This window comes from Sebastes fasciatus, chromosome 15 (genome assembly GCF_043250625.1).
Source record: "Sebastes fasciatus isolate fSebFas1 chromosome 15, fSebFas1.pri, whole genome shotgun sequence".
NCBI classification, from domain to species: Eukaryota; Metazoa; Chordata; class Actinopteri; order Perciformes; family Sebastidae; genus Sebastes; species Sebastes fasciatus.
This window is the reverse complement of record NC_133809.1, coordinates 14,880,382-14,893,854: the sequence shown is the minus strand read 5'-3', so window position 1 is coordinate 14,893,854 and position 13,473 is coordinate 14,880,382. Positions and strand designations below refer to the sequence as shown.

The 13,473-nt window shown below is 41.6% G+C and overlaps 1 protein-coding gene across 1 annotated transcript in view; it reads left to right on the top strand.

Annotated features, from left to right (window-relative positions):
* The first annotated feature begins 372 nt into the window (after window positions 1-372).
* Window positions 373-13,473, top strand: part of spred1 (sprouty related EVH1 domain containing 1) — a 34,006-nt gene continuing 20,905 nt past the window's right edge. The window contains exon 1 of the mRNA XM_074609839.1: window positions 373-1,110. Within this exon, the coding sequence (XP_074465940.1) occupies window positions 1,079-1,110 (32 nt within the window). The 5' untranslated portion in view covers window positions 373-1,078. The remainder of the gene's footprint in view (window positions 1,111-13,473) is intronic.

Sequence of the window (13,473 nt, the reverse complement as noted above, 5' to 3'; positions counted from 1 at the left end):
TGTGTGTCAGCCAACCCAAGTCCTTCCTCCAGATTCTACTTTGCGTGCTATCACACAGACGCTTCCCTCTTCAGTATCAATGCGTGATTGAAGAGGAAACTTCTTTTTGGGAAGTGCGGGGGGACTACTTTTTAAACCAACTTTGGGAGAGAGAAACTATAAGAAATGATATAAAACTACAAGATTACACCGTTTAGTGCTTTATATATTAATCTTTAAAAGGACACGATAAAGTGAGTGCAGGTTGAGTGTATTTTGAGTGTTGAGTGTTGTGTTTTTACTACGTCGCGGAAGGATCTAATTTTCTCAAAGAGAGAGAGGGGTCGACACATCCGCCCAGTTTTCCGATGTTTCATTCCCCCCCCTCCTCCTGAGTTGAAAATGGAGTTTGATTAAAGCAGATGTCCAGCAACTTCTCAAGGAAAACCATCACCATCGCTTGCTTTTACTTTCTTTACGCCCTCGGTGTTTGATATTGAAAACCCCCTGTTTTTTGTGTGTGGATGCCTTTACTGGTAAATGACTCGGACACGTTGACGTTGGAGCAAACCGCCGCGGCTGCTTTTTTTTCAAGTGTTGTCCTGGACAACAACTGAAGTTGGAAGCGAATGGATGCTCGACAGCCAAACCTGCCAAACCTTACAGCCTTCAACAACATCTTTTGAGGATCTATTATTATTTTTTTTTGCATTTTTTTGTTGGATCTGTGTGTTTTTTTTGTTGAAGAGGATGATGGCCCATTTGTTGTGGTCGGATTTTACTTCCAGGGAGGATAAAATGAATCAACGATTGTCATTCCTCCTCCTCTCGATTTAAACCTTTAGATCCAGAGGAAGCGAAGCTAGAAGCTAGCTTCATATATACTTACTTTGGGGCTTTTTACCCTCACAACATCATCAAGGGGACGCTTATAATCTATAGGCAATGCCCCCACATTGTACATCGGTTACTTACCATCCGAAATAAGGGCTTAATTTGTACATTGTGAAGGAAAAATGGTGATATTTGTGGTATTTTATCCCGCCGTCACTGCGTCGTCGATGCTATTGCTAGGATTTGGATCCCCGTGAGGAAAAAAATGAGTGAAGATTCAACAAATCCAAACAACGAGTGAGTATACATAATAATCTCCATTTTTCATACACATATACATCTTGCAAAACTCACATATCTATCTTCATCTTCATCTTCAATGACATTTCTATAACCTGCTGCTATTTCATCATCTTATACTTTACTATAATATCAACAATAGGTTTGTTTTGGATATAGTTTTAATAGAAAAGCTACACATTATGAGTTTAATACGAGTATAATGTCTCACAACATAGTCAAAAATATTAAAAAAAAACATTAATAATGTTATATATCCAGCTTGCTAACATGTAGGATTCATATTAGGCCACTATAGGTATATGAATGGTTGCCTGCACATAATTTATTTAACAAGGGGATTATTATGGTGTTATAATAAAAGTTAAAAGAGGGATCACTCGTTATATAGATGTATACACAGTAATAATCTATCTAAATATGATTTTTTTATAAGCACATCATGGTTAGAAAGCCTTATATTGGACAATCTAGATGTGTACGTCCGCCATGATTTCCGATCATAATCATAAAATGCTTTATATATCTCTTTCTTTTTTAATGAATAAACCCTTCCGAGTCGATTGCGAACAACGTTGATAAAAGCTGAAAGATGCCATTTCTTTTTTTTTTTCTCAATCGCACTCATTTACATATCACAATCTCCATTCATAAAAAAAAAAACGCGTTAAAAAAAAAAGGCGTCGCAGTCACATTAAAAAAATCATCCCCACCACACACACACACACAAGATCAATTCACGATCGGGTATACACACACACACGAGGTTGTTTTATATATATTTGTACACGTCGCGCCCATTTCTCGAGTCTCTTTTTGTCGGGTATTGTTTTAATGGGCTGATCCCCCTTGTGTGCGCTTGTTGACAGTCAGTGAGAAATATCTGCTCCGGGAGGTGCTGCGGTCACATGATCCTTCTCCATTCATAAAGTACCTGCCTGCCCATTCACAGCACTGTACACTTGTTTCGCATTGCACCGACGGATATCACACAATGAGCACATTTTTGCTGCGTTTACTGTACAAAATGCACAGCACGTAAACGCCAGTGCTCAGTTTATATTAGCTGTTTAGTTTTAATTCAACCTCACTTATCTCAGAGGATTTTTTTCTTTGATAATGTTATTTGTCACAGAGGAAGTCATATGTCCCCTTCTAAGCCATTTACACAGTGTCATGTTGGAAACACCCATGTTTTCCCCCCCTTTTCTGTCTATTCTGGCCTAAATGATTGATTTAATGCATGGAGAGCTTTTGTCCTTGAACTACACTGTTTTTGTGTTTTATGTAACATATGTCATGGAGTTCCTCCTATCAAGCCACACCAAATAGATTACCACTCACTCCCATATTGTTTTTTATCTCTGAGCATTTATCATGATGTTTGCTGAAATTATGTAATAACCTAGCATGTTTTGATGCTATAGTGGGAAAGGGTGCAACCTCAATACATTTTTCTCATCGTGCCAACCTCTAAGTGAGAGAAACCATTCCTGAATTTGCTGGGGGCTCCCTGCAATAAACGTCAGGGACTCTTTTTTAAGGCCCCACTTCTTTTGGGAACTACTAGCCAGACAGATCATCAGCTGTGTGTGCACGATACAGTATATATGCTGCTGGGTTTTGTTCCACACTGCATGATGATGGCAAACAGCTAAGATGGCGAAGCGATCCAAACATTGTTGCTATGATTCCACCACCTTTTCTGGCTGTTGTATGATTCATAGTACTGGAGTTATGAACATAATACAGAGCCCTTGCCTCCTGAGCTGTTTTATATTTGCTGAAGAGAGCCTTAGCTTAAAATGCTCTTATAATGACCCAGCTATTCACACACAAAAAAAGATATTTTATATATTTTTTTAGAATCATTCAGGGATAATCAAAATGTTTTTTCACAGATTGTGCTCTCGTCTGTTGACGAGATGAATTCAGATCTTTGATGAGTCATTTTAGGGATGCACAGATACTGGATCGGATATCGGGACGATACTGACTCAAATAGCTGGATCGGATATCGGTGACAATGGGGTCGATCTATTCAATTCTATGTTTATATACTAAATACATTATATACTGGAATTTGAATTCCTGATCAAGTTTTGACCAATTTGATGCCGCATTAGGTTTAGGTTTACACTTGAGTTGTAATTCCTGTTCATTTTGAAGATTTTTTTTTACCAAGTTGCTGGCGTACGATTTATTATTTTAATAATAAATAACAAATTAAGTATTTCTATATTTTTATTGATCACATTTTGTTTTACAAAGTTAGGAAAGCAATGATTAAGTCAAGCCTGATGTTGCCTTACACATAATAGAATGATCCCAGAGTCACTTCCACACAGTGAGGCATACAGCTTATGAATTAAACACTGGTATCGGATCGGTACTCGGTATCGGCCGATACCCAAAGCCCAGTTATCGCTATCTGTATCGGGACTGAAAAAGTGGGATCGGTGCATCCCAAAGTTATTCGCTAAATCTTAAAAATTTGTATAAATCCTGGTTCTATTTTTGACTTGATGCTTCCACGTACAAACGTGATAAAAGGAAAAAACATGTGTGTTCTCCTGTAGCTCGCATCATGAACATTTAATTTGAAAATCTCCACAAAATGTGTGACGAGATACACACACAGCACACCCTTAGCTGAGAACATGTTACTTGGCCTCGGCGCAGCTATGTTCACAAGGCTGAAATGACATGAAGGCACATAAAGCCTCGTCAGAATTTGGTTTATGTGTGTGTGGTGGTGTGATGTAAGGCCAGTGTGAATTTTTCAGACGAAGACTATGGTCGTGCTGGGAGAAGTGGGAGATTTATGAAAGTATGTGCAAGCAGTCTCTCTGCTGAATGTCACGCTTATCTAAAATATTTATCTCAACCGAGGCAGGAGTCTGTCGAGGTGCACTGTGCTGGTGCCTTTTATCTGTGTACTGTAGATACTCTCATTGTATACATGATATACGTGATCTTTCTTTAGTTTGTACGGGCCTATACGGACTGCTTTTGCTAAAAATGAATCCCTCATCTTATCGGTGAAGGCCGGTATATTCCTCTGAATGTGTACAGGGTATGGCCTCATTGTTTTAGATTCCTGCAGTTGTGTGCTATTGTCTGTTGCCAGTCAGGTGATTCCTCTCCTCTCTGTGTCCTCTTCCTATCTGTGTGATTGATTTGACAGCTCAGCGTTTTATCTGCCAATGTGGGTGTCGTGATCTTATCACCTGAGGGCTGTTTTGCACTCCCGTTCCTGTTGCAGAGCTTTCCAAACGCATTCCTCCCTAAACAACCCCCATCACGTCCTGAAACGACAAAGGGAGACAGCTACTTCAGCTGTTAGGACCAGTGCTTTACGGCCGGGGGTAATTGCCTATATCCTGTGGCCCTTATGTTAAGCTAAATAATTTCCTGGACCTTTTTTTTATAGGTGGTATTATTTGGGGTTATTGTGTCAGTTGTTGGATGTGACCTCCGTGAACACCTAGCTTTACTAGCTGGCCTAGTTTTTAACTATCTTACCTTTGACAAAGTCTGCTGAGCTGAACACATCTTTGGTTTTGCTTCTGTATTCTTTTGGGGAAGTGTCGCTTGTGACTACGGTGGTTTACAGAGAAAATGTGTTATTTGACAAATATACATACGGGGCGCTTGTAACAGCGTTTTACTTGACTGGTTGCTAGGCATGTGCTCACATTTTTTATTAGATTTTAGATGGACATATTGTAGAAATCAAAGTGTCTTTACATTAAATCTCTCTTTTTCACCTTATTCAGCTACTTAAGGTTGCACAATCCCAAAAGTTTTTTTTGCGTACAGAGTATTTATGCCCCAGTGTCTGCTGTCGTATTGTTTGTGTGATTAATGACAATGCTCCTCTGTATAACCAGAGGGCTTGGACCGTCTGTAACTGAGACAAGCCAACAAACTGAACAGGCCTTGTATAGTGGTGGACTGTTCCATTCCCATGGCCAGATTTAGGCCTGGATCCTGTGTATTTTAAACCCGAGCCACTTCCCTCTTATAATTTTCATTTCCTCTTCAAGTATTTTAGGAGCACGCATAAACTGGCGTGAATGTCAGCAGTGTATTTAGAGCGTATTTCAAAGAAAATGTCTTATTTTTAAGACAAAGACATGGTGTGGACATAAGTAGGCCTACACTAACAAAACTTGATTCTCTTGTGTCTCCTTCGCGACATCCTGATAGCAGGGCTTCATTTCTTCGTCAAGCAGGGCCCTCTGATGTCCATATCTCGATGCCTCTAAGAAGTGCTTTTAGCACTAAGTGTCTGAATCGTGGATATTGTTTTCAGTTGTGCTGCATGCGGGAGCCTGAAGGCTGGGCCTTGTTGTGAGCTCTTTGCTGCAGCTGGGCCGAGATGGTTCTCTTCCTGCGAGGCCACAGACATAAAAGGGCACAGATGTAAATCCTAAACCTTGTGTCTTTGATTGAGTTTCCAAACACTTTGAAAACAGGAAGGGGTTTCTGTGTGTGTGTGCACACACACAGTGTGTGTTTATTTCTCTGGGAACATTTGGCATCTGTATGTGTTCCTGGATCATAGCTTTATGCCATCAAATAGATCATTACTGAGTCAAGTTTTCAAATAGGATTCAAATTGGAGGCATGTAAGAACATATATTTTTATCTGCTCGGTAACTTTTGATCAGATTTTGTCCTGTCTAGTAGCTATATTTAGAATTTGGAGCTGACTGTTATTGCTTGGTAAAAGTGTGTCTTGATTTCTCTGAATCTTAGAGGTTGTATGGAAAGCTGATTGAATGTGAATCAAATTCTCAAGATGGACTGATAGGTTGGTTTGTGATATGATAATAATGTTATGTTACTCCCAACAACAGGGCATGCTGTGCTGGTTCACAACTTGTCATAGCAGTTTCTCTTTACATCCATGGGCCATCATCATGGTTTGGTGGTTTATCCTTCCCAAGTTGCGCCTGAGACGTATTGATGGTTTTCTCCCACAGCTAGACGGCTGCCTCGCTCCCTCAGCTTCCCCCTTCGGTTTCAGAGTGACTATGACGAGTAGACGCTCGGGTCCCTGGGGACTACTCTTACATCAAAGAAGACCCGAGACGCAGCAGTCGAAGTTTGCGGTTCCTCTTTTTTCTTTTTGGTAATGGCAAGCGCAAGGTTTTAATTTTCCCAAATGCTTGTGGTTCAAATTAAGATCATCTCAATATGTGGCTTTGATTGATGTTTGAGAATAGTTTTTTGGCATTCGATACGCATGTGGGATTATTGTGATTTATAGTGCCACGGCGCAGCGGCACCTAGAACATTGTTGTTGGGGTTGCAGGCCCAATCCAGTAATAGAGGGGTTGGTTAGAAAATCAATGTTAGAAACGCCGTGTGAGCGAGCAGCTTTGACATTCATTTGCTGTTTTAGGTCTGATCTTTGGTTTTGGGCTACAGGCTAATTTGACCCACTAACTGCCTGTCTGTGACGGATGCTACCAGAAAGTGACTGTGATCAGTTAATTCGCCGTCATATTAGGTGGTATTTCGGCGAAAAAGGATGGTGGTAAATTTGAAGCGTAGAATCGCTGTGTGGTGCAGCAGCAGCAGCAGAGTAGGCTTGTTCTGTTTTTTTTTTTTTTTTCCTGAGTCAGTTGGTAGCTAAGCTGAATGTTCTTGTGAGGGAGATGACTCACCAGCAGCCTGAGGTGTTGAGAGGAGATAGGGCAAAATTTCTCTTTCACTTCTCTTTCTATAGCCAACGTATTAGTTTTCACTGCAGCTAATGTAGCCGGCTGCCTGTTGGTGTTTTCTGCAGGCCCCGTTATTAGTTCTGTTTTATTAATGGCCAACCGACAGCGCCTTCAAAAGCGTCTTGTTCTGGCCTTATGTCATAATTTGCACTGCATCCATGTTGGGTCATGTTGCTGTTTGTTTTCAGTGTGTCCGTGTCCTTGAGTTTGCCACTGGTTATTTAGGGGATTTGAACCGTGGCTAATTGGCCGGCTAGTTTGCACCGTTCAGATTAGATGCACTGCTGGAATCGACGGTCGAGTCCCAGATTGCATGTTATTTATTTCTTCAATGAGGCGTGAGCAAAGCAAAAAGGAAAGTGCACCGCTTTATCCTCTTATAACTTTAGCTCCAAAGTTGCCATCTAGGTTTTTTGTTTTGTGGTGGATTACATTTTGCATTCAAATATTACATATTTTTTTTCTGCTACATTACATCTACTAGCCTTGGGCTTGTGTTTTTGGGCAAGTTGATCTGCACTGAATACATGAAGGCTTCTTGCGTTTTAGGTGAGGCTAAAGCTGTTGAGGAAATGTAAAAGTAGCATATTTTCTCTCTAAGATAACAGCTGTTGAAGATAGCCACACATTTGAGTAAGAATAGATAATGAGTCACACCCAGAGTAGCTTTTCACGCCACCATCCATTCCCCTCCTCTACTTTCCTAGTGATTGCTTTCCTTTTGGAGGATAATCTATAGAATCGGATTGGGATAAGTAGCTTGTGTTTATTTTCCCAATGATATTTTAATGATTTGCCCCCCCACCTCTCCTGAAAAGTCCTACAAACCAAAGTGGTCTAGTGGAGCTTGACCGAGCTTGACAGCCTTCCTCCGGTTTTGATACAGGGGAGAGATGGGGAGGAAAAGGGTCGATGGAAAAAAGAGGTGGGGAGGAGGAGGAGGAGGAGGAGGAGGAGGAGGAGTGGGGGGGCTTTTCTCCCCTTTTCTGATGCTAATGAAAGGAGGAATGGTTTTCCAGCTTTTAGCTTGCAGAGTGTGTCTCCCCTGCAGCATGCTCCGCTGCCTGGACATTGTGGGAGGACAAAACTCCAGGCCCGGGATCCAATAACGTGAAATTTCAGCAGAGAAGCGGCCATTGTGTGGAGAGAGGCAGCCGGGGAGGGGTTGGGTAGAAGGGGGAGACGGAGCGGAGGAAAGGGAGGGTGACTTGGCGAGCACCCAGGGCTCAGGCCACATCCTTTCTCTCTCTCCTCTCCTCTCTGCACTCCTCCTCTTCCTTCTCCTCCTTCCCTTCTTCTCCCCCCCCTCCTGTCTTTCTTTCAATACCCCCCCTCATACCCCCTCCCCTCCACCACTCCCCTCTGGGGTGGGAAGCCCAAGGCTGAGACAGGAGCAAAGCATGATGGCATGCTGGAGCCCAGTGAGCCATGGGCCGGAGCAGCAGACAAACGGCCACTTTGTCAACTTGGGAAATGGTTGTCCCAGGATCCCCCTTCTCCACCGCACACTGGAGCAGCCGGCCTCGAGGCCCAGGCCTGCCTGGTCTGCACGTGCTCCCCCATCACGCCTCCTCTTCTCTTCTCTTCTCTTCTCTTCTCTTCTCTTCTCTTCTCTTCTCTTCTCTTCTCTTCTCTTCTCTTCTCTTCTCTTCTCTTCTCTTCTCTTCTCTTCTCTTCTCTTCTCTTCTCTTCTCTTCTCTTTTCTTCTCTTTTCTTCTCTTCTCTTCTCTTCTCTTCTCTTCTTCACTTCAAGTGGAAGCTGAATTCTAATTTAAAGCTGCAGTGGGTAGAAATGGAGCAAATATGATTACAGTTTTTCTCGATTGTTTACACACATTTTCTGAAAGCATGCCTCATACTCTCAGAACTCTACACACAAATCAAAAAACACACACACAATGGGCAAAACCCCTCAATTCTCCTGCAAAATTAAACTTTACATTCAAAACGATGTTATTTCTTCTCAAAATGGTATTTTGTTTTCAAATGACACACACAAACCATCATATGAATAGACATTTATAAGAGCCAGTTGAACACTGATGTGCTCAATGTAAAACACTATGATGAATGGAAAACACTTCTTCTCCATTCATCATAATGACTTAGGCCCTTTTTTTGTTCAGTGTTACACTTACTACAGACAGTACATACAGAAGTGTGTTGTAAAATATTTTAGAATATTGTTTTTATACTCAGAATACACAAATACACGGTAACAAATATATTTTATTTTCCCCACAAAAACAATGTACACAGTGTACATCCCAACCAACACAAAGTTGCACATACAGAGGTCTACATACAAAACAACAGAGGAATTTACTGTATACAGTTACAGTAAAAAAAAACGAAAAAAAAACTATGCTATCCTCTCTTCTGTTTCGGTCTGGCCACAGCACCTCATCCACATCACAAGCAATGCTTTCCCTGGCCAAGCAGCGGGGGAAATATCGCTTAGCATGTTGAATCCAGCCATGAAAAGCATCAACTGATTGCTAATTGTAACACTGTGTGACAGGTGTTTGCCCATGTGATGAGTCAGTGTGCATAGTAGGGCAATTGACTTTAGAATTTTGAATGACAGTGTGTTCCTTGTGAAAACGAGATTTTCTTCATGAAAATTGTGCCAAATGCAGAGCATTGTGTGTAGTGTTTTGAAAAAAGTGTGTTTTAGAACTGCAATTTGAGTGGAAAGCAGGAATTGTGCTTGTAGTTTAGCAGAATTGGTTCAGGGGGTTGGTGCATGAGTTACATGTTGTGGTCATTGTGTGTCAAGTACCAGTATTTGTGTGTAAACAATTGAGAAAAACTGTAATAAAACATTTTTATAAAACGGTCACTATGTCCTGACAGTAGTGCATGAGACAGGTAATCTGAAAAAGAAAAAAAAATCATGTGCCTCTGTGTCCTCCGGTGTCCTTCCAGTGCTCCTAATGGCATCTGCAGGATTTCACAGACCGGACGGAGTAAAACAACCAATCAGAGCTGATCTGGAGTCTGCTGTCTATGAGCAGCTGTCAATCACTCGCGAACTCCGATCAAACGGTCAAACTAGGCAGCGCTATAATCAAATATGAATCAATATTCTGTTACTTCAATGCCTATTTCTCAAATGTTTGCAGAAACATCTTGTAGTGTACTGTTTAGCTGTAAAATGAGAAAGTTTGTGACTCAACAGTCATGTTGAGATCAGTTGAGGAAATAGCAAGCGCCACCCACCAGCTGGAGCACAGCCAATAGGAACGCTCTCTCTCTCTGAAATGACCTGTGATGAATGACCGTCTCCCGTCACGAGCTAGATTTTTTTAAAGCCTGAAAACAGAGCCATGAGGAGGTGCAGAAATCTAGTTATCTCTCAGAACACTTGAATTACAATATGCTTAAAAGGTTATTATGGAATATTTGCCCAATGATGTTAAAAACATTCTGCAGGTCATGGTGTTTTCTGTTTGCGCTTTGCTTTCACTTTAAGTGAGGTTTGAAGTAGTAAGATACAGTTAATTCTCTTATTTGCTGCATATCATATTGTATAAACGCCATAAAATGCACATCTTATTTGTGAATAGAAAAGACCATATTCAAATGTGGATGGGAGCTGTTGATTGTCACCTTGGTCTCCACCCTGTTCCCATCCACCAGCCTCCTCCTCCTCCTCCTCCTCCTCTCCCCACACAGTCCTCCGTTACACTCTCACCCCTCCCTCTGTTTTTCTCTCCTGCTTTTGGTCGGAAATGAAGTCAGTCATCCAGCAGAATAACTTGGAATAATTTGGAATGGGGGGGCTCCTTTCTCTCTATCTCCCCCGCCCTCCCCCCCTCTTTCCCCCCGCTCGCAGGCCCAGGCCAGCTGATCTGCTTCCGCTCTCAATTGTGTGTCCAGTCGACTGTGTGCTCCCAGCAAGGGGCGTGGAGGCCAGCCTTTGTCTCCAACGTCCCACTCTGAACTGTGTGTGAATGTGTGTGTGTGTGTTGCAGCAGGTTGCACTCAAATATCTTTTTTGGACCACTTACTGTTTAAGAAAAGAAAGATTTTTTTTATATATGAGGGAGAAAAAAGGAGCTTTTTAAACCTCTGATTTAAAGATTTTGTTAAATGGATCTAGTACACTTGTTTGCTGGTTGAGTTTTTGTCCAGACTGCTACTTTAGAGATTTGAATTATTGACCATTTAGCTACAGTAAATATGAGTTTTAGGTATGTCTCAAATGAGGTTGACATGCTAGATGCAAAAATGTGCGTATACACAGTCCACTTAACTTCCTCTCTGGGCCCAGCCCCCCTCCCTGTGAGTGTCATGGTTGCTGGCATGTGTGTGATGGTAGGTCTGAAGGGTCAGGCCCTGGTCATTGTGCCCTGGTCATGGCTGAGCGACACCACCGCCTGCCTTCTGTTCACCCCAGGGACCCCTGCCTGACTGACAGCCCCTCCTGCACCCATCACCCACATCCTTTATTGGGGGCCATAGAGGGGTGTAACAGCAGCAGTATTTCCCTCTTTTACTGCCTGTTATACTGCTCAAAAATGCATTTTCTTTTTCTTGCTGTGGCAGGGGTTCTCGTCGTGTAAGGTTAAGCCCTGTTTTGAGGTGTAACCAGAAAGGGTGTTGCTGGGAGGTTGCAAGGGGGAAGTTATTTTGTGGTTGTGTTTTTCTGTCAGTCTCCCACAGACCAGTTACTGTTTAAGCTCGAGGGCAGCACGTGAGAGAGAGAAACAGACTTTTTGTGACATGAGTCCATTTAGGTTGATAAGAGATTCATAATGTTGGTAATCCGATAAATTCTGTATCTGTTATTGTCCAGCCCCGCCGTCCGTCATTTGGTCACGTTTATTTGATTGGCAGAACAGTTGCTTATTTTTTTTTTGGAAAGATTCACTCATTGGGTGGCAGAAAAATCACAATATAATATTTGAAAATGTCCTTGGAATTATGAAGATTATAATAATAAGGAGTAAAAGACTTCCAGTGTTGTCCACTTCTGTTTACAGCGTGACTGACGAAGCTTGCTAAGAGTGTAGACAGATTGGCAAGGCATCATCTTTGAACAGGCAGTAGTGTGGCACAGCTCGACCAAATGCGATATCATTGAAGGATTTGATAGCCATTCAGTCCGACCGAAGGAATGTTTGGATGTATTGATTTGTGAGGAATCATGGGAAGGTCGAAACGAGGAAAAACAATTAAAGACACAAAGAATATTTGATAAATTAGAAGTATAGATAGCGATTAGATTGATCAACCACTTAGCAAACGGACAGATGCATGCCGAATAACCTTGCTTGGATTTGAAGCAGTAGTAGTAGCAGAAGTAACTCGGCAGCATTATGGAAAACTGTGAATCAAATTTTGAAAAAATATTTCAAAAAAAATTATTCCTCAACTCTTCCTATCCTTTTAAAGGAAACCAATATGCTCGCAGCTTGAGTATAACCATACAAAGGTACCATCAATCAGCTAAGCTTTGGTCGCTAACCAATCAAATATCATTCCCCTAGACCCATATTACAAACATGTATTATTCTGCCATGAAGACACTAACAGAAAACATTTTCTTCCATAAAAATATGCTAGGGACATTGGACTAGGGGCATTGAATTTTATCGGTTGGCGATTAACAAGTCACATCATATTTGATAGATTGTCATTACTCAATAGAAGCGACTGAAAACGAGACTCTTTGACATTTCATTCATTTGGAGTCATGTTTTGTTTCTGGCCACCTGATGAATGCAAGTCCAATATTCACTCTCTTTTAGCTCTAATTTTGGTCTCTACCAACTCCTGAGGGAAATATCTGGCTCTTTAGTTGCTAAATGTTCACCGGCTGGTTGCTAACTTTGTCTGTCTGGTGCTGTTTGGTGCTGAGCAGGTAGAGTACAGTGGGTTTATCGGAACATTATCACTGAAAAGGACACTATGAGAACAGTGAGAGTGAACCAAAACAGCAAAGTTGTGGCCTGGATGGTTAAACAATGAACCAAAAACTCACTATAAAGCTGCGTAAAGCCGAGGGGAGCTTCATATTCGGGTGATACCTCTGTAGGTTCATCACTACCAGGGACCCCTTTCATATTGTCATGTCATACATTGTTATTCTAAAAAAATACTGATTATAGCCGCTTTAAAGACGCAGTTAAATTGGTTTAAGTTAGTTGCTGGGGATGTGTGGCAATGATGTTCAATATGTTGTTAGAAATGAATGCAGGCTTTTCATATATATTGATAAAATTGTACATTTGTCTTTTGCGTTTGTGTCTGTGTGTGACTGAACAGACCAGAATTGGCCTGAATGAAGAGTGTTTATTTTTGAGTTTCCAGTATTTATCAAACTTTAGTTAACCATAACCAGGTGCCAGGATATCAAAGCTTTCACGTAAAGGAAAAAAGTTTCAGATTTAATGCTCACTGGCTTTTGGATTAATTACTAACCAATAACCTGGGCACTGAGGTTTGCCAAGGGCGTGGAAGGCAGGGGGGCAAAGGTTAGCGTTATGGAGTAGGCCATGATTTAGAGAGGAGAGGCAGTAAGGGGAGAGGACGCAGCCGTTCTTCTTTTAGAGCAGGAACTACTAGTTAGTGACATTTCTCTTAATCACTGATTCATATTTGGCCACTATCAGAGGAG